Source organism: Bactrocera dorsalis, chromosome 6 (genome assembly GCF_023373825.1).
Source record: "Bactrocera dorsalis isolate Fly_Bdor chromosome 6, ASM2337382v1, whole genome shotgun sequence".
NCBI lineage: Eukaryota > Metazoa > Arthropoda > Insecta > Diptera > Tephritidae > Bactrocera > Bactrocera dorsalis.
This window is the reverse complement of record NC_064308.1, coordinates 22,352,250-22,370,796: the sequence shown is the minus strand read 5'-3', so window position 1 is coordinate 22,370,796 and position 18,547 is coordinate 22,352,250. Positions and strand designations below refer to the sequence as shown.

General features: G+C 40.4%; 6 protein-coding genes across 12 annotated transcripts in view; 3 read left to right on the top strand and 3 right to left on the bottom strand.

The window, feature by feature from the left end:
• Positions 1-10,863, bottom strand: part of LOC105233719 (carnitine O-palmitoyltransferase 2, mitochondrial) — a 64,072-nt gene extending 53,209 nt beyond the window's left edge. For 2 of the 3 annotated variants that reach the window (XR_007423241.1, XM_049460388.1), the window contains exon 1: positions 10,467-10,863. Coding sequence is in view for 2 of the 3 variants with exons in the window: in XM_049460388.1 (XP_049316345.1) it covers positions 10,467-10,804 (338 nt within the window). In the remaining variant the exon portion in view is untranslated. The remainder of the gene's footprint in view (positions 1-10,466) is intronic. The other variant, XM_049460387.1, reaches the window with a different exon arrangement.
• Positions 1-18,547, bottom strand: part of LOC125779317 (uncharacterized) — a 331,415-nt gene that overhangs the window by 68,035 nt on the left and 244,833 nt on the right. The window lies entirely within an intron of this gene.
• Positions 5,855-6,271, top strand: LOC125779532 (uncharacterized). Its single transcript, XM_049460895.1, has one exon. It carries the CDS (start codon positions 5,855-5,857, stop codon positions 6,269-6,271), a length of 417 nt encoding a protein of 138 aa, XP_049316852.1.
• The window catches only part of LOC125779504 (uncharacterized), a 40,371-nt gene continuing 31,583 nt past the window's right edge, over positions 9,760-18,547 (top strand). Inside the window, exon 1 of the mRNA XM_049460862.1 lies at positions 9,760-9,984. The gene's annotated coding sequence lies outside the window, so the exon portion shown is untranslated. The remainder of the gene's footprint in view (positions 9,985-18,547) is intronic.
• Positions 13,937-16,478, top strand: LOC125779327 (uncharacterized). Of its 2 annotated transcripts, XM_049460607.1 has the most exons (4): positions 13,937-15,278; positions 15,338-15,705; positions 15,762-16,036; positions 16,140-16,277. In XM_049460607.1, exons 1-4 carry the CDS (start codon positions 14,983-14,985, stop codon positions 16,149-16,151), a joined length of 951 nt encoding a protein of 316 aa, XP_049316564.1. In that variant the 5' UTR covers positions 13,937-14,982; the 3' UTR covers positions 16,152-16,277. The 2 variants fall into 2 exon arrangements, with proteins under 2 accessions (XP_049316564.1, XP_049316563.1); XM_049460606.1 differs by having other exon boundaries at positions 14,311-15,278; positions 15,762-16,478.
• Positions 16,626-18,082, bottom strand: LOC125779477 (transcription factor Adf-1-like). Of its 4 annotated transcripts, none has more exons than XM_049460839.1 (4): positions 17,660-18,081; positions 17,406-17,562; positions 17,330-17,347; positions 16,626-16,745 (listed from the first exon to the last, which is right to left on the bottom strand). In XM_049460839.1, exons 1-4 carry the CDS (start codon positions 17,790-17,792, stop codon positions 16,730-16,732), a joined length of 324 nt encoding a protein of 107 aa, XP_049316796.1. In that variant the 5' UTR covers positions 17,793-18,081; the 3' UTR covers positions 16,626-16,729. The 4 variants fall into 4 exon arrangements, with proteins under 4 accessions (XP_049316796.1, XP_049316795.1, XP_049316794.1 ...); XM_049460838.1 differs by having other exon boundaries at positions 16,724-16,815; XM_049460837.1 differs by lacking the exon at positions 16,626-16,745 and adding an exon at positions 16,782-16,885 and having other exon boundaries at positions 17,660-18,082.

Genomic DNA, 18,547 nt, shown 5'->3' with positions numbered 1-18,547 from the left:
CTGGGCCTCCGTGGCGGCACAGGCTTCTGTGGGAACCCAACTAGCCAAACTACAGCGGCTAGCATGCTTGTGCATGACGGGAGCCATGCGGACCTGCCCTACGGCGGCTCTGGAGGTCCTGCTGGAGCTCACACCGCTCCATATAATAATAGGTCAAGTAGCCAAGAACTCACTTCTGCAGATAACAGCGGAGGGTGGTGGCAAAGGCAAGATAATTTCGTCCCAGAGGATGGAGAGAATAAGTGGCGATATTCCTATTGCCCTCCTCCCAAGGGACGGCATCAGCAAAATGACCCACTTAACAAGGAAGTTTAAGGTTACCCTTAGTAGTAAGAGTGAGTGGAACGACACCACTCTTGAGCAAATGCTAAGGGATAGCACACTGAGGTGGTACACCGATGGCTCGAAGACATCGGAAGGAATAGGTGCGGGTATCGCGGGTCCGCGTACCAAGCTCGCCATTCCGATGGGAAACTTTCCGAGCATTTTCCAAGCCGAAGTTCTGGCCATAAGCCGGTGTATTGAGATAAACCTTCACCGAAACTATCGCAACGAGCGAATAGCTATAATCAGTGATAGTCAGGCGGCACTAAAAGCGATTTCCTCCTACGAAATCAAATCGCTGCTAGTGCAAGAGTGTAGGAACAGACTTGACAACCTAGCTGAAAAGAACCAGGTACACCTTATCTGGGTACCTGGTCATAGGGGAATAGCCGGCAATGAGCTGGCTGACGAGCTTGCCCGCTCTGCAGCCTCCACTGCTATGGTGGGGCCAGAACCCTTCACTGGAGTAGGTCCCCATACGGTGAAGGAACTGCTCCGAAAAGAGGAAAGAGCGTGCAGGGAGGCACACTGGCAGCGAGCGCACGGGATGCGTCATGCCAAATTGTTAGTGGGGGGGTATAACCAAAAGAGGTTCGAGACTATAATCAACCTCCCAAGAAACAAACTCAGGCTCCTGGTCGCCTTCTACACCGGCCACTGCAAGCTAAGAAGGCATTTATCTAACATGGGCCTCTCAGCTAGCGCAAACTGCCGGTTCTGCGACAGTGAGCCTGAAACCCCGGAGCACCTGCTATTCGACTGCAACGCAGTCTGTAGGCGCAGGTCAAAGGCCCTCGGATCCATGTTTCCGGATAGGGATCACACTGCCTCGCTAGCACCCGGTAAGATACTGGACTTCATCAGTATGCTGGGGCTAAGCGAGTCTTTGTGAGCTAGGTGAGGGCACAATAGACCCGTGGTCGCAGTGCATGCCTCAATCAACAATCTATCTATCTATCTAACGCCTCAAAAACATCCCAGTTCTAAGAGGCTGAAGGGGAAGCAGCCACAGGCGGTCGGAGGTAAACGCTCCGCTGCAAATCCTCCTCCGGTAATGGCGGGTCAACACAACTACTCGGAGGTCTTAAAAGACGTTCGGACGGCGGTGCTGGCCTTCAACTATCCGCCGGAGGCCTTGGGGTCAGAAGAGCTAACACCATTACAAGATAGCTCCATGGATGAGATTTTCAGGGGATGTAGATACACTGGCTCATTCCAGGGAGTCTATTTTAGGTCCAGTCTGCTCCCAGTCGACTGTACGGATAAGAAGACATTCACCTGCCATCATCGCTTCGAAGCTGAAGGATAGGAAAAGCCCAGTCCTATGCGCGAAGAGTGGTGAAGAGATACCGCCCTTACATAGCATCACAGCATTTCTTCCCCGGAGTGTAGGTAAACCCTATGAATTCGCGTTTGGATCAAAAGCCAAAACGAGGACATCGGCACCTTTCCGTGGAGGGTAATCGGGATCATCGTTGAGGATGCCAGATGGAGACTCAACATCACCGTTAATGACGGATATATCCTGATAACCGCTAAAACAACAACAACGGATATATTCTATAAATTTATCCGACAGAAGGGGTTCCGTTTAAACTAAAAATTTAGTGCGGTTGCATGGTAAAAAAAAAATACTTTTTTTGAGAAGTTGTTTGAGTAATTTTATTCCGACCTTTTGTACATTATTGATCACACTTTTGAAAATGTAGAATAATTTATTTTTGCCTAACGGAATATTTACGCTGCATTTTTTGAGTTTTTATTTTAAATTTGTTATAGCGAGCACGTGTTATTGATTATTATAATCACGGAACTATTCAAAAAGAGATTTCTATAAAATACAAAATTCATTAGTCTTTAATCAGACGAATAATTTCGACATATATTAGTGTTATAAGTAAAAGGCTATCTTTCCGATCTTTCTCGCTTCTTCGCTGCAAGGAGCCTAATACTCTCCCCCTTTAAATACCATATTCAGATGACATCGATGACGTTAGATAATATGTCAATAATCCAACGAATTCAGGTGTGACACTAAGCAGCCTGTACTCCTTCACTTTTCATACGAACAATTCTTATGCACCTATTCCTACCGCTCGCGGTCAAATTGACCGGTAAATAAATCGATTTTATTATTCAATACAAATAATTGTTGATTTATTGCTAAAATTCAATAATTTTCATAAAGTTTCGTCCAAATTTATTTTTATATATTTTCTCAAATTCATTATAAAACAAAAACAAATAAAACTAAATTTTTATACAGAACGTTATTCGTATATAATATACTCTATTCGGCTTCCTGTTTCCACGATTTTTTTGTTTTTTTTTTTAAGAAATTTCTGGGCTAATGACACTCGTAAAAAAATTATCCGTTGTTACGTTCCTTCCGCAACCTGTGAAAGGATCCTTCAGCTTTAGAACAACGAACTCTCCAAGCGGCTTTGAACAATCTCTTTTTTCATCCTTCCTCAAATATTTATTAAGCAGTTACTTGTGACGGCACACACCAAACAGAAATGTAAACGTGTCTGATTTGTTTGGTGAATCTACACCTAGTATTCGGCGGAAACAACCGCCCATCAACAGCGATATATGCACCAGGTTTATAATAATTTTGTGAATTTTGTGTCGCGTTCATTAGCTAAAATGGCTGCTTCGGCTGGGAAATTGGGGCGGAGATCCGCTACGATCACCTTGCGGAATCGACGTTCGCCAACGGATACTTCCGTAGAAATGGGTAGAGCCTTGAAGGTGCTCTCAGTAAATTGTGTGAAAGGGTCAGTATAGTAATCTTTTTCAAAAAAAATTTTTTTTTCCTTATACCCTTAGAATTCATGCAGAAACCCACTTTACCATTGGAAGGTTTCGAAAAAGGCCCAAAAAATTAATACCGCTCGACGTTCGCAGCGCTCGGAGTGCACACCTGGCACTTTAAACGTGTTTTTCTCAAAACACACATTTTCAAAATGGCGGACATGATTCCGGTCGAACTACTTAATCGATTTGCCTATTTCGTCCCTACTAGATTCTTATTTTTTTTTTTTTTTATAAATTTATGACAATGTTATGACAACATTTATGTAAAAAACACATGGGAAGAAATTAAAGAAAAGAAAACGTCAATCATTTATTCATAATTCTAGAAGGGACGATAACCATTCACGTACTTTTTAAGAATAAATTTTGTTTTTGTGTTTCAGATGATCCAAACATGAAAAATCGTGTCCGCCAGTGAAAAAGGCTTCTCTTTAACCCAGCCAGTTCTGAGAGATGTCATCAAAAAATTCCAAAAAAAAATTGTTTATACACTCTACGATATATCTCATGAAAGCGGGAGGTTTCTCGATCAAGATAAATAGGGACAGATGTTCTGATGCAAGAGTTAGCATAGGTCACCAGGTTTCGCGTGAGCGTTAAAGTCTCCTAGGACCAGACGGTTTTCACCACGAAGTAGTGCACCTACATATATTCGGGTTGCATCCTGTAAGGCAACATGTAACTGGGGGGATGTATATATTAAATATTTCGAGCCCAACATAGTCTGACCGGATGGCTATACCCTACTATTCTAGGGTAGTATTCCTGCGGTTAATGTCTTCATCGATTAGACGATACTGCACGGTGTTGTGCAATATGAAGGCTAGGCCAGCACCATTATCTCACGCAACCACCAGAGGGGGTTTCCATAACCTCGTACGCAGATGACTGCACGATATTGACGTCGGGCAATGGAATCGATGGCATGTGTTCGAAAATATACAGCTACCTTTCCCCCCACCAAATCCACAGCGACTATATTCACAAACTGGACGAAGGAGTATAGACTTGAACTTAATATTGCAGTCGATGGCGTCAAAATTCCGACTGTCAATAACCCTAAGATTTTAGGCGTAACCCTCGATAGTCTATGCTCCTTCTCTCCCCATACGACCGCGATTATCGCCAAGGTACAGAGCCGCAACAAAATCCTCAAGTCGCTAGCCGGCAGCACATGGGGAAAAGACAAAGAAACGTTGCTGGCAACTTACAAGGCAATCGGCCGGCCGGTCCTCAACTATGCAGTACCAATATGGTCGCCTGGATGCAGTGGTACGGAGGTGAGGAAACTTCAGACCTGTCAGAATACAGCACTCCGGACCACGACGGGATGCCTCTTGATGCCTCCCATTAAACACCTTCACAGTGAGACGCGACATGCTACCTGTAAAGGAGCATAATGAACTCCAGGCAGTTCCTGCTGGGATGTTTCCGTAGGAATCACAGCCACAGGAATTGCAGCCATCTGCTTGGAGCAGAACCGCCTCCTAGGAGCATCAAGAGGTCTTTCCTCGACGACATCGAACAGTACGCCGATCGGACTTCGGATGCAACTAACTTTCGACAGGCACTGACCGCCATTCACAGTGGAGCCATCAACACCTTCACCGACTCTCTTCCCGTGAATGGCGATCTTGGAGTCAAACCACCACCTATTGCAGACGAAGAGCTCCAGTTGCCGCGAGAAACGCGAGTGACCCTAGCGCAACTTCGTTCTGGATACTGTAGCAGGTTAAACTCCTACTTATCCAGAATCGACCCCGACATACCTAATGTATGTCCTGCATACAACGAGTCTCCGCATGACACTGGCCGCCTCTTTGCATGCCCTACAAACCCTACCCATCTAACACCTTCCTCCTTTTGGACCGCGAAAACCAACCAGCAGCTCTTGGTCCCTCGCACAGGCTGTTCCGCGTGTCAGACCGTCATACGTAGGAACGTTTCATCAGTCAAGTGCAATTCCTGTACTGACTGGTGTCACTTCCCGGCGTGTTCCGGCCTGCGCATCATATGTGAGTGGAGTGAGTCGTACGTTGCCCCATGCTGCAGGAGTCTGCCCCACAACTCACAACACCCCAGTGCGACAACCGCCCCTGCGGGTTCTGGAGCTGCAACAACTACCACCCACACGTCACTCCCTCACCCCCAGGATCACCCACGGACACTCGCGACAAACCCGACTACTTCAATTTAACTGCAACGAACTCCAGAGCAAGATCGAGGAGATAGTTGCACTTGTGAATCGGGAGCGAGTATCGATAGCTGCGGTCCAAGAAACAAAGCTAATCAGCCGCTCAGATCTTCTGAGTTGTGCCGGTTTCAACGTGATACGTAAAGATCGCGAGTAAGATAATGGTGGTGGCCTAACCTTCATATTGCGCAACACCGTGCAGTATCGTCTAATCGATGAAGACATCGACCGCAGGGATACTACCCTAGAATGTCAGGGTATAGCTATCCGGACAGGCGATGTCGAGCTTGAAATATTTAATATATACATCCCCCTAGTTACATGTTGCCCTACAGGATATCACCCGAATATAGGCGCGCTACTTCGTGGTGAAAACCATTTGGTACTACGCGAATTTAACGCGCACCACGATCTTTGGCATTCCTGCCTGTCAAATGATCGTAGGGGGATGGAGCTGGCGGAACAGATTGACGATTCGACATTCTGCACAATGAATGACGAAGCCCCACCAGAGTTATGGGCACCTGTAATAGCTCGCCTGATATTACCATTGCTAGGGGCGGTCTGATAAATAGCATAACCTGGCGTCCTATGCTAACTCTCGCATCAGCCCATCTGCCCATAATTACCTCGATCGAGAAACCTGCTTATCTCGTTTCTGTGGACAACCGTACCTTCGTTAAATTTAACAAAGCTAACTGGGTCGGCTTCGCAGAATTTACTGAGAGCACCTTCATTGCTCTACCCATTTCTACGGACGTACGCGTTGGCAAATGTCAATTCCGCAAGGCGATCGCAGCAGCTACCGCTCGCTTCATGCCAGCAGGACGAATAGCGGAAATCCGCCCCAACGTCCCAGCCGTTTTAGCTAACGAGCGCGAAACCTTACGCCATGCCGATCCCGGGGATCCTCGAATAAGGGATCTCAATTAGAAGATTCGGCGTATGGTAAACCATCATAAGCGGACGAAATGAATAGAGCACCTGAAGTCCTGCAACCTCTCCTCCGATGTGAGTAAGCTTTGGGATACTATGAAGACTTTATCTAACCCGATGAGACATGATGACGGAATTGAAGTTCAATTCAACGGTCATGCCTCTTCGGACCCGAAGAAGTGCGCGAGCTACTTTAGCCGGCAGTTTACACTGCACCCTTCGGTAGACAAGGCCAAGAGATGTGTTAACCGACGGCTGCGCAAAATGCCAAACAACTGCGCGCCACTTACTTTCACCGATGAGGTTCAGGGTGTCATCAACAAGGCAAAATCCTCCAGATCCATCGGCCCAGACGGAATCAACATGCTAATGTTAAAGCATCTAGGCTCGACGGGAGTAAAATATCTCACCAAGGTCCTCAACCTGTCGCTCACCACTCTTCAAATACCCGATGTGTGGAAAGTCGGAAGAGTGGTCCCACTACTGAAACCTGGGAAACCCGCCAACAAAGGGGAATCTTATCGACCGATAACTCTCCTCTCCCCAGTAGTGAAGACACTTGAGGCCTTGTTACTCCCTACCTTCACTCACCACCTGAGCCTAGCCAGCCACCAGCATGGTTTCCGCAAAGTGCACAGCACCACCACAGCACTTAGCGTCATAAACGCCCAGATAGTTCGTGGCCTCAACCAGAAACCACCCTGCGAAAGAACGATCCTCGTAGCGTTGGACCTGTCAAAAGCTTTTGACACGGTCAACCACACAACGCTACTGCAGGACATTGAAAAAACCACTCTCCCTCCAGGACTTAAGAGGTGGACCATGAACTATCTGAACGGTCGTCAGTCATCCGTACTATTTCGAGGTGAAATATCTAAACTTAGAAGAATTAAACAGGGGGTTCCGCAGGGTGGTGTCCTCTCCCCGTTACTGTTTAATTTCTATATCTCGAAACTTCCTCAACCACCAGAGGGGGTTTCCATAACCTCGTACGCAGATGACTGCACGATATTGACGTCGGGCAATGGAATAGATGGCATGTGTTCGAAAGTAAACAGCTACCTCTCCGACCTTTCCCGTTTCCTCACTGCACGAAACCTCCAACTTTCACCCACCAAATCCACAGCGACTATATTCACAAACTGGACGAAGGAGTATAGACTTGAACTTAATATTGCAGTCGATGGCGTCAAAATTCCGACTGTCAATAACCCTAAGATTTTAGGCGTAACCTTCGATAGCCTATGCTCCTTCTCTCCCCATACGACCGCGATTATCGCCAAGGTACAAAGCCGCAACAAAATCCTCAAGTCGCTAGCCGGCAGCACATGGGGAAAAGACAAAGAAACGTTGTTGGCAACTTACAAGGCAATCGGCCGGCCGGTCCTCAACTACGCAGCACCAATATGGTCGCCTGGATGCAGTGGTACGCAGATGAGGAAACTTCAGACCTGTCAAAATACAGCACTCCGGACCACGACGGGATGCCTCTTGATGTCTCCCGTTGAACACCTCCATAGTGAGACGCACATGCTTCCTGTAAAGGAGCATAATCAACTCCTCTCCAGGCAGTTCCTGCTTGGTTGTTTCCGTAGGAATCACAGCCACAGGAATTGCAGCCATCTGCTTGGAGCGGAACCGCCTCCCAGGAGCATAAAGAGGTCATTCCTCGACTATGTCGACGACATTGCACAGTACGCCGACCACACTTCGGACGCAACTAACTTTCGACAGGTACTGACCGCCATTCACAGTGGAGCCATCAAAACCTTCACCGACTCTCTTCCCGTGAATGGCGTTCTTGGAGTCAAACCACCACCTATTGCAGACGAAGAGCTCCAGTTGCCGCGAGAAACGCGAGTGACCCTAGCGCAACTTCGTTCTGGATATTGTAGCAGGTTAAACTCCTACTTATCCAGAATCGACCCCGACATACCTAATGTATGTCCTGCATGCAACGAGTCTCCGCATGACACTGGCCACCTCTTTGCATGCCCCACAAACCCCACCCATCTAACACCCTCTTCCCTTTGGTCCGACCCCGTCGAAACAGCACGTTTCTTGGGCCTACCGTTAGATGATCTCGACGACAACACAAACAACCCTTACCATCCTAACGGGGATTAGCTAACCGTTAAAACAACAACAACAGCCTCCAACGCAAAAAGGAGTTTTACTCAAAAAAAAACCTGACACACCCCGGTGTTGGATCGGCCAGGGTTATTTTTTTGTAGCGCGGCCGAAGGCCGCCAATGCAGAAAGAAGTCGGCCGCGAATGGAATTTCCCCGTTTTGTAATTATTTTCATATTCATTTCAAATGAATACCTCGTTAATGCTGGTATCCAGTATACAAATTAAAATATATATAGCATATATATAATATAAATATAAGTATTAAAAATTAAAGTGTATTTAAAAAAATGAGCGCAAATTCATAAGGTAAATTAATATAAGTTTTAAATTGATAAAAATATAACTAAGGCATTTAAATAGATTGTATCGGAGCGTCAACCAGCCGAGCTGTCGTAAGGCGAACAAATGTGCTTAAAGCGTCGGAAGTGAAATCAATGTGGAATATTGTAAACATAATCCAAACATTCGATTGTAAAGAAAAATGTATTTCCTTTGCGGAAGAGCAATGATTAATTTTAAAATCAAAAATGGGTCGAACACATAATGTGTCAATGACGCTATCGTTAAATAAAAGTAGCACTGTTGGGGTGTTCCGATGCCGGAAAGGTGGTTGTCAGAACTGAACTGCGTTGGCAAGGTCAAGCGATACCTGGTTCGACAACGTAAAAATTCCACTTCCTCAAGTATTTTGTTTACTGTATGAGTATGCATACATAGTTTTATCAGGGAATAAGCTTTATCTAGCACTGCTATATGTGACTGGTATAATTACTACCGCGAAGCCGTAGTAGATCATCAGGTAGTGGTTGGTAAAATTGGTAAAACTGTTCATATAGATGAGAGCAAATTTGTAGAGGAAATACAACAAAGGTAATAATAAAAACATATTTTTTTTTACGTAATTAATATATCTTTTCTTATTTTAGGGCGGAGAGTCGAAGGTCACTGGGTTTTTGGGATGGTTGAGGATGGGAGTGACGACCTTAGGCTGGAGGTGTGTCCCGGCAATATGAAATGCTCATACCTTTGATAGAGAAGCACGTGGCAAAAGGTAGTATTCTATTAACCGATTGTTGGAAGGCATACGACTGTCTGTCCAGTCACGGGTATGAGCACCGACGGGTTAATCACAACGACGGTAATCCATTCGTCTCAGAGGACGGAACCCACACTCAACACATCGAGTCCCAGTGGCGCGTTATTAAACGGTTTTTTTACAAAGAAAATTACAATAATAGTGAAGATTTTTCTAACTTAATTTTTGAGCATATTTGGAGGAAGAATATTGCAAATAATCATTATTGTGACCTTGTGAAATTATTAGATGCGATTAAACATTAAACCTTTTTTTTTTGACTGCAATGGAAAATTTATTTCAGATAGTATTTGTTTCCTGCGTTTGAGTTTTTTTATTAAATTTTTTTTTTCGTTTCATAAATGTGTAATTATGGCAACACTTATTTCTGTCAACACGGAACACTTTTGTTTCTGCATGCAGTGAAATTTGTCTAAAATATAAAAGCAAATATCTAAATAATTACTGAAAAATAAATATGTAGAAACAATGTAGTGAAGGGTAAGTGCATTAAAAAGTGCATAATATAAAAGAAATAATTACCATAAATCGAGAAATTTCAAGATAAAATTTACAAAATTTTCAACTATATATGCAAATATCTCGAAAAGTATAAGTTTGCGGCGGTTATAATCATATATTTTCTCAATTTTGAGCAACAGCTCTATCCAACCATACCACTTTTAACCCTGAAATCGTGGTATGGTATACTAAAGCCGGCCCCTCACGACCCGTTATTGAAAAGAGGAAGGATCGAACTTTTTAATAAACCCAAACAATCGTAATCGTGCCATATTATTAATCTGGAAAACCTTCCCTATCAGCACATTTTTATATTAATCTAAAATTCGCAAGTTAATTAATTGGTGAACTTTGACCATTACGAATACAAACTTAATGAATTAATTATTTTCGAATGCCATAAAGCAGAAGCACACTCATACCCATTTTCCTTTTTAAATATTAAATATAAGAGTTCTTACCATGGCTCTGATATGTAGCTTGTATGTCTATTTAAATTGTCGTAGTTTTGAAGTAATGCCTGCAATTCGATTCCGTCACCAGATACAAAATCTGATAAAATCCGAACGGTGCGATCATATTCTTTCTGATCCAAAATAGGCTGCACAGCAGAAAGAAACCGAGAAGCTGTTAACTTTAATTTTGGAATCGGTAAACGAGGTAACGATTTTTGGAAATAATAAGTAGGTAATTTCGAATGCTGAAGAAACTGATAACGACTTTGATCAGACAATGTTTTTCTACACAAATTCAAATTACTGATCAATGAACTACGGCCAGGTAAATTTAGTGCCATCATAGTAAAATACTTTGCAGCAACACAAAACTGAACATAAATAAAAGGAATAACGCCAAAGATCGCACTATAATCGATTTTTGTATGATGTGCTGAACACAATGACCGCGACAGACTGCAACAGCACGACAGTGAAGTGAAATTGGCTTTGTGAATCCTACTACACGAACATTTGTGAGAAGGCAGCAACATAACAATGGCCGGCATGTACACAGCTCTCCATTTTGCATGTATACAATTTCGTTGTGGCCATACTAATACCTTGCACTTCAATGAAATTTTAATATTTTGTTCAAAGTGAAAATTTTGGGAAATGTTTAGTATCGCGCCGGTTTAGTATCGTTTATGGAGAAAAACAGGGGAGGGCTACCCCCCCTCACATCCCCTCATTGGAAAGAGCAAGGATCGAACTTTTAAATAAACCCTTCCTCGACCCCCTAGAGCCCCTATAGACCTGTAGGGAGCCCTTTGAAAATGACCAAAAATCAGTGTTTTTGCTCATTTTTCCATACAAACTGAAACCAATGCAACCCAGCCAACATTTTTGTATGGACAAGAAATCAAAAAAAAGAATGATACAAAGGGATCCGGGGTGACCGAAGTACTATCGTGTAGTACTCCTTTCTGCGTTGGCGGCCTTCAGCCGCGCTCTAAAAAAATAACCCTGGTCGAGCGAATACCCGGGGTGACCGATGTACTTTCGTGTAGTACTCCTTTCTGCGTTGGCGGCCTTCGGCCGCGCTCTAAAAAAATAACCCTGGTCGAGCGAATACCCGGGGTGACCGATGTACTTTCGTGTAGTACTCCTTTCTGCGTTTGCGGCCTTCGGCCGCGCTTCAAAAAAACCCCTGGTCGGTCCAACACCGGGGTGTATCAATTTTTTTCGCATAGAACACCTTTTTGCGTGGGCGGCCTTCGGCCGCGCTTTAAAAAAATAACCCTGGCCGGTTCAACACCGGCTACGCCATCCACAGTATTTTAGCACTGAACACCTTTTCGCGTTCACTTCATACATTTGTTGCTAACCGGGTTTAATTTATTCCCTTTTGTTCGTGCTTTCTCGGCAATTTGACAGTTCAAATTAGGCAGTCATTTTGGTTTTTCGCATTATTGAACTTAATGCAGAAAAAGGTGTATTTTATTTAAAGATTTACAAAGAAATTAACAATCAAAAGCAATTAAAAACATTACTAGTGGTTTTTATAATTCATAAGTAGTATATGTGCGTGAAAATGTATCCATAATTGGTTTGGTACAATGCACAACAGATGAAAATACACTAGCATATATTGAGAAATTTGCAAAAAAATAGCATTTTTTAAAGTGAATTTTTGGAAAAATTTGTGAACCGATTTTTATCAAATATGTTTTAAAATAAAGTTCAATAATTTAAGTATACATGCGGGTTTAAAATTTTCAATTTGGTTCTCTCGTTTAGGTACAGTGAGCCAAAATTAACCGGCGCGATACTAAACCCAACCCAAAATTTTTATACAAAAAATTAGTAAATAGGAAAATTTATTTGTTTTAAATTATCAATTGTTATTACAAATGATGTAATAGAGCTATTTCATGATTTTATTTGTAAAATAACGTCAAGTTTGTTAGAGCTGTGAATAATTTTACATTTTACATATTAGTGGCATAACCACTCTACCTCATCTCTCTACCTTCAACTCTACTGTCGTTGGCAAATATAAGAATATATTGAAGTTAGCGGGAGCGACAACTGTCAGCCTGCTGTCGTGTAGTCGTGCAGCTGTCAAAATAACTGTGTCCGTAAGAACGTGTATATTTTATTATTTGACAGATGTCGCTTGCCGTCTGTCGCGCTCAATGTGTTCAGCACGTCAAGCATCATTTTATTTTTGCTGTGAGAGCGTTCGGCATGGATAATATCAGAGTACGTTTATCAGGGATAATGGGATGCCCAACTTATTCCAGTGTGAGAGCGCCTCAGAATAAGCGTTTTTTATAACATTTTCCATTATGGCCAGATCGAACAAAATAAGAATTTTTGGGCATTTTAAATTAAAATACCCAACATTATTTACGATTGCAAATTATTATATATTGGACTTTTAATATATGGCGAAACTACTTAATTCCTTTTTTATGATTTTATGGTATTTTAAAACAACTGACTTTCGATCTTTCAATACTTAATAAAGTGAATTAAGCCTGTTAGTTCTCAATTAATAAATGTTTTTAATCAATTGTAATAGAAAATTAGTTCTATTATGCATCAAATTACAAAACGTTTCTTCAAATATATTTAAATTTCGCATTTTCTTTGATTTTCATTGTTTTGAATTTTTATTAGCCATCTTGAACGGCGGCAACAAATCCCTCCGTTTTCATATTTTTTTGGTAAGATTTCAGTCTGGCCATCGCTCGTTTCCAATTGCTAAACGTCAAAACCTCCTCAATCCAGTCAACTTTCAAAGTTGAGGTGGTTTTGACGTTTAGCAATTGTTCTCTCACTTCCAGTGAGAGAGGAGTTGGACATCTCATTATCTCTGACGTTTATCATAGGCAGAGAACGTTTATCAGAGATAAAGAGATGTTCTCACTGGAAGTGAGAGAACAATTGCTAAACGTCGAATCCTACTGAACTTTGACAGCTAATCGAGTTCAGTATGTTTTGACGTTTATCAATTGGAAACGAGCGATGGCCAGATTGAAATCTTAGCAAAAAAATATATAAACAGAGGGATTTGTTGCATCGTTTAAGACCACTTATAAAAAATGTAAAACAATGAAAATTAAGTAAATTTGTGATATTTAAAGGTATTTGATGAAACGTTTTGTAATTTGCGCATCATAGTATTATTTGCAATGGAAAATGATTAAAAACATTTAATGATTGCGAGATGACAAGCTTAAATTCTTTTATTGGGTATTGAAAGCTCAAAAGTCAGTTGTTCTAATATACTTTAAAAGGATTTAAATAGTTTCTCCATATAATAAATAACCACTATATGGTAATTTTTATTCGTACTAAATGTTGGGTATTGGGTTGGTAAATGCCCAAAAATTATTATTTTGTTCGATCTGGCCATAATGGAAAATGTTATAAAAAACGCTTATTTTGAGGCGCTCTCACACTGGAATAAGTTAAACATCCCTTTATTCCTGACGTTTATCCTAGAGAAGGTTCACGTTTCAAAATTGTAACTTTTCGAAGGGGTACTCGGCAGAGATGAGGGAGTCTCACCACAGACAAATTATAAGCGTGTTTCACCATGAAAATAGCAGAATTGAGCATTTTCAGTGTTAAATGAAAAAAATAATGGTAATTCCAATGTAACCAAATTTACGCCTAGAGATTCGTTTATTTTCTATGCTCAAACGACTTTGCATATAATTTATAGATGATCGGTATATAGTTGATATCAAAGCACATGAGTATACATACATATGTATATCTTAAAATTGACCTATTTTATGATGAATTTTATAAAATCTTTACATATGTATGTATATGTGAGTATATAATACAGCAACATTTATATTGGGTTGTCAAAAAAGTCTTGCGGTATTTTTATTGAATCAATTCATGTGGAACCCATACATCGAGCTTCTTAGTGACTCCAAGCTTCTTCAGATGGTTTATAAGGGTTTGATAACTACTATTCCGGTCTCTTTCGACCAATTCAGCGATTTTATCGCAATTTTCGACGACAGGCCTTCCGCAACGTGGCGCATCTTCGACCACCTCTACACCAGATCGAAAACGTTGAAACTATCTTTGTGCGCTGGAAATGGAAACTGTATCGGGACCATAAACTGCACAAATTTTATTGGCGGCTTGGGATGCATTTTTGCCTTTATCGTAGTAGTACTGCAAAATATGCCGTATTTTCCCTTTATTTTGCTCCATGTTTGCGACGCTTTAACTTACGAACGACTTAAAAGAAACGACAATCAATCAAACACGTGTATAGCATGACCCGATGCGACGAATAAAGCTCTAGTTATGCATGCTTGACTCAACTCAGCTTCGAAAAAGGTGACTTGTGAAACGTAACTGCTATTATACTAAACACAGCGCGTAGAAATCAGCTGTTTTTGAATGTTGAGAGAGCACACAAACGTGACATTTTACTTGATATGTGAAGCTTGTGAAAATTTAATCAATATTAAAACAAATTGTTTTGTTGAATATATTAACTTTAATAATGGATAGTGATTTATTCCATGAACTATTATATTTAAATATTCTTCGCCTTCAAAGAAGAAAAGTATTAAGAAGACGTAAACGCCGCTGGTCCGTTCATCCAGCAAATCGGGATAGAAACCCAAATGGTTTCTTCTGGAAGAACTTTTTAAAATTAAAAGAAGACGACCAAAAACTATTTGCTTTAACACGGATGAATCGGCCAGTATACAACCTTCTTTTAAATATTATTAGTCCGTTTTTAAAAAAACCAAAACAACAAATTGGCGTCGAGGAGCGAGTGGTTATAACTTTAATGTAAGTAAAATCCTTGAAGTACATATATTCATTTAATTGTATTCTCATTTATTTTTTAGGTACCTCGCTTATGGAACACCTTTTGAGATCATAGCCTCGATGCATAAATTAGGGAAAACAACAGTGCGGAATATCGTACTTGAAACGTGTGAAATATTTTGGTTACACCTGTGCCCGATATACCTTAGCGAGCCAACTACCGCACAATATAAAGACATTGCTGCAGATTTTTTAAAACTGTGGAATATACCCAACTGCGTCGGAGCAATTGACGGGAAGCATATAGCTATTATTCGTCCACAAAATTCAGGCTCGTTATTTTATAACTATAAAAAGTTTTATAGTATAGTTTTAATGGCATCCTGCGACGCTCGGTATACGTTCACCTCTGCCAGCATTGGTAGCTATGGCGGACAAAGTGACGGAGGTATTTTAAAAGATTTGCAATATTTCAATATTTACTTATTTTTATTTTATTTCAAGGTGTCTTTCAGCAAACTAAATTTGGTCAAGCACTCTTGGAAAACAAATTGCCACTACCACCAAGAGCTCCATTATGGAATGGATCCTCAACAGATTTTCCACATTTTTTTGTGGCCGACGCAGCGTTCCCATTGAAGGAAAACTTAATGCGACCTTACCCCGGTGCACAGCTGCCACGAAACAAAGCTATTTTCAATTACCGGTTATCCCGAGCTCGTAGAGTAATCGAAAATAGCTTTGGTATTTTAACTGCTCGATGGCGTGTTCTACGAAAGGTAATAGACTTTAGCCCAAAGAACTGCGAAACAATTGTGTTAACCTGTCTGGTTCTTCACAATTTTGTAATGTTGAATGACCATGATCGTTGGTATTGTCCAGATACATTTGTAGACACAGACACCGCAGACCATGGAATATTGGAGGGAGAATGGCGTGAAGATTTAGAGAGTGTTGGAGGTGCATTACATTCAATAAGTACAACTCGACGCAATGCATCTAGTTTCGCATTCCGTCTAAGGGATTTTTTGGCAGATTATTTTATAAATCAGGGAGCGGTTTCATTTCAAGAAGATCGTATTTAGTGTATAGCAATGTTTGTGTATTTTATGCATTTGAAATATATACATATTTTTATGTATAAAATTGTAATCTAAATATCTTTATACTATACTTTTTGTTACGTTAACTTTTTTGTGATATTTTATTAAACCATGGATATATCTATAAATATTGTTTTATTTACTGAAAAAGATGGTAATTATCTGTATTAGGAAGATTACACAGGCATATGGCAATATGGACACAATAAATAAAAGACATACAAAATTAAAGAGTTATAAAAACAAATTATTTTATTTTTTCAAAAACATTCTTAAAACCCTTTTGAACATTCTTAAAACTATTTTTGAAAAATGAGATACATTGTTGTTTCTTATGTCTAGGTAACAAGCGTTTTAAACATTTTAAAACTATTTTTGAAAAATGAGATACATTGTTGTTTCTTATGTCTAGGTAACAAGCGTTTTAAACATTTTAAAACTATTTTTGAAAAATGAGATACATTGTTGTTTCTTATGTCTAGGTAACAAGCGTTTTAAACATTTTAAAACTATTTTTGAAAAATGAGATACATTGTTGTTTCCTATGTCTAGGCAACAAGCGTTTTAAACATTTTTACATATTAATTCAATATCTGTATAAAACAACAAACAAATGATTTAAAAATAAAAAAAAAAAATTATTCGGGTTCCGATTTAATAGCAAATAACGAATTTGTTAAAACTTGTATTGCTTTCATTTGCTTTACCTCGCTCATACCGTTCATGATAGAGGTCAACATAACACCAAACGACCTCACCGCCTCGCTGCAATTGCTCCTCTCTGCACACATGCTTTTGTATAGCTCGCACGCTTCTTTGAAACAGCTGTCGTCATCGCTGTTTGTTTTTTTGACTCTTTTCCGGATCGGAGTTGAAGACGACAACTCCGAAGGTGACGATAAAATAGTCGGAGAACTTTCAAAAGTAAATGGCTCAAACAGCTCCTGCGAATATATATCTTCTAAAATGTTTGTGGTGCAGCGATTTCTGTAAAAGGGAAATAAATATTTAATACGTATAAAATATTAAAAAAAGATTAACTTACGGTCTGGGCTGTATATATAGTTTTAAAAAGCTCATATTATCGAACAATGGCCAGGTTTCGGTGTTACTCGCCCCACTTCCTGATGGTGACTCCATTTTCCTTACTTCCCTACTGAATCTCTCCCTTAGAGTCAGCCACCTCTTCGAACATTGCTCATCTGTAAAATAAACCCAACATAAACTATTAAATTCTACCTATATATATACATATATACAAAATATATTAAAATCTAATAAATAATAACAATTACTTACCAGTAGCACCTAGCTCCTTTGCCACGCTTACCCACGCAGCCTTCTTTTTGCTCGGCACCCGGTAGCCTACGCAGGCCTTGTTATATAAAATTTCACGCGCACGCACTTCTTCTATTAGTTTTTCGTCATTCATTGTGATTTTTTTGATTTATTTCTGGCAAATTAAATTTAGATTAAAATGAAATGATGAAAATGATGTGAATCGTTCAATTTGAAAAAGCGAGGGAAAGAACCGAGCTGACACTCTCTGAAATGTCAAAATAAAGGGAGAGAGCAAAGATGCCACTCTCTGAAATGTCAACGTAACTTGAAATTCTAAATTCAACAGACTTTCAAGTCAAGTCAAGCGTTCGGTAATCAAATACATGCAAGGCTCATTAAACAGATCTTTTATGTGACAGTTCTCAAGTCTGGCTAGGTCAAGTCAAGCATGCATAACTGGAGCTTAAAACTAGAACTACGCGCTTTCAGCGCCAACTAGCGAAAATACCGCAAGACTTTTGACAACCCAATATTAATACCTAAATATGCATTTGTATAGGTTTGATAAGACATATATTTATTCAAGAATGATAGAAACAAGATTGTGCAATGACGAGTTCAAATTTTGTTCGTTCTGCGCATCTACGTCACGGTTGACCAACGTTCAATCAGCTGATTTTCAGTTGTTTGTTATTCTTTGCAATAAGAAGCAATTTTGTATTGCAGGCATACAAAAACATGAATATCATCAAAAGTTAACATCAATATACATAAGTGAATATTAATAAAAAATATCAATATAAGTGAATATTTTATAGTAAACATTTACCTATATATTCAATTCATGGTATTTTCGTTGCATTATTTAATTTTGTCTCTTTGCTGTGTTTGTTTCAACTATATATG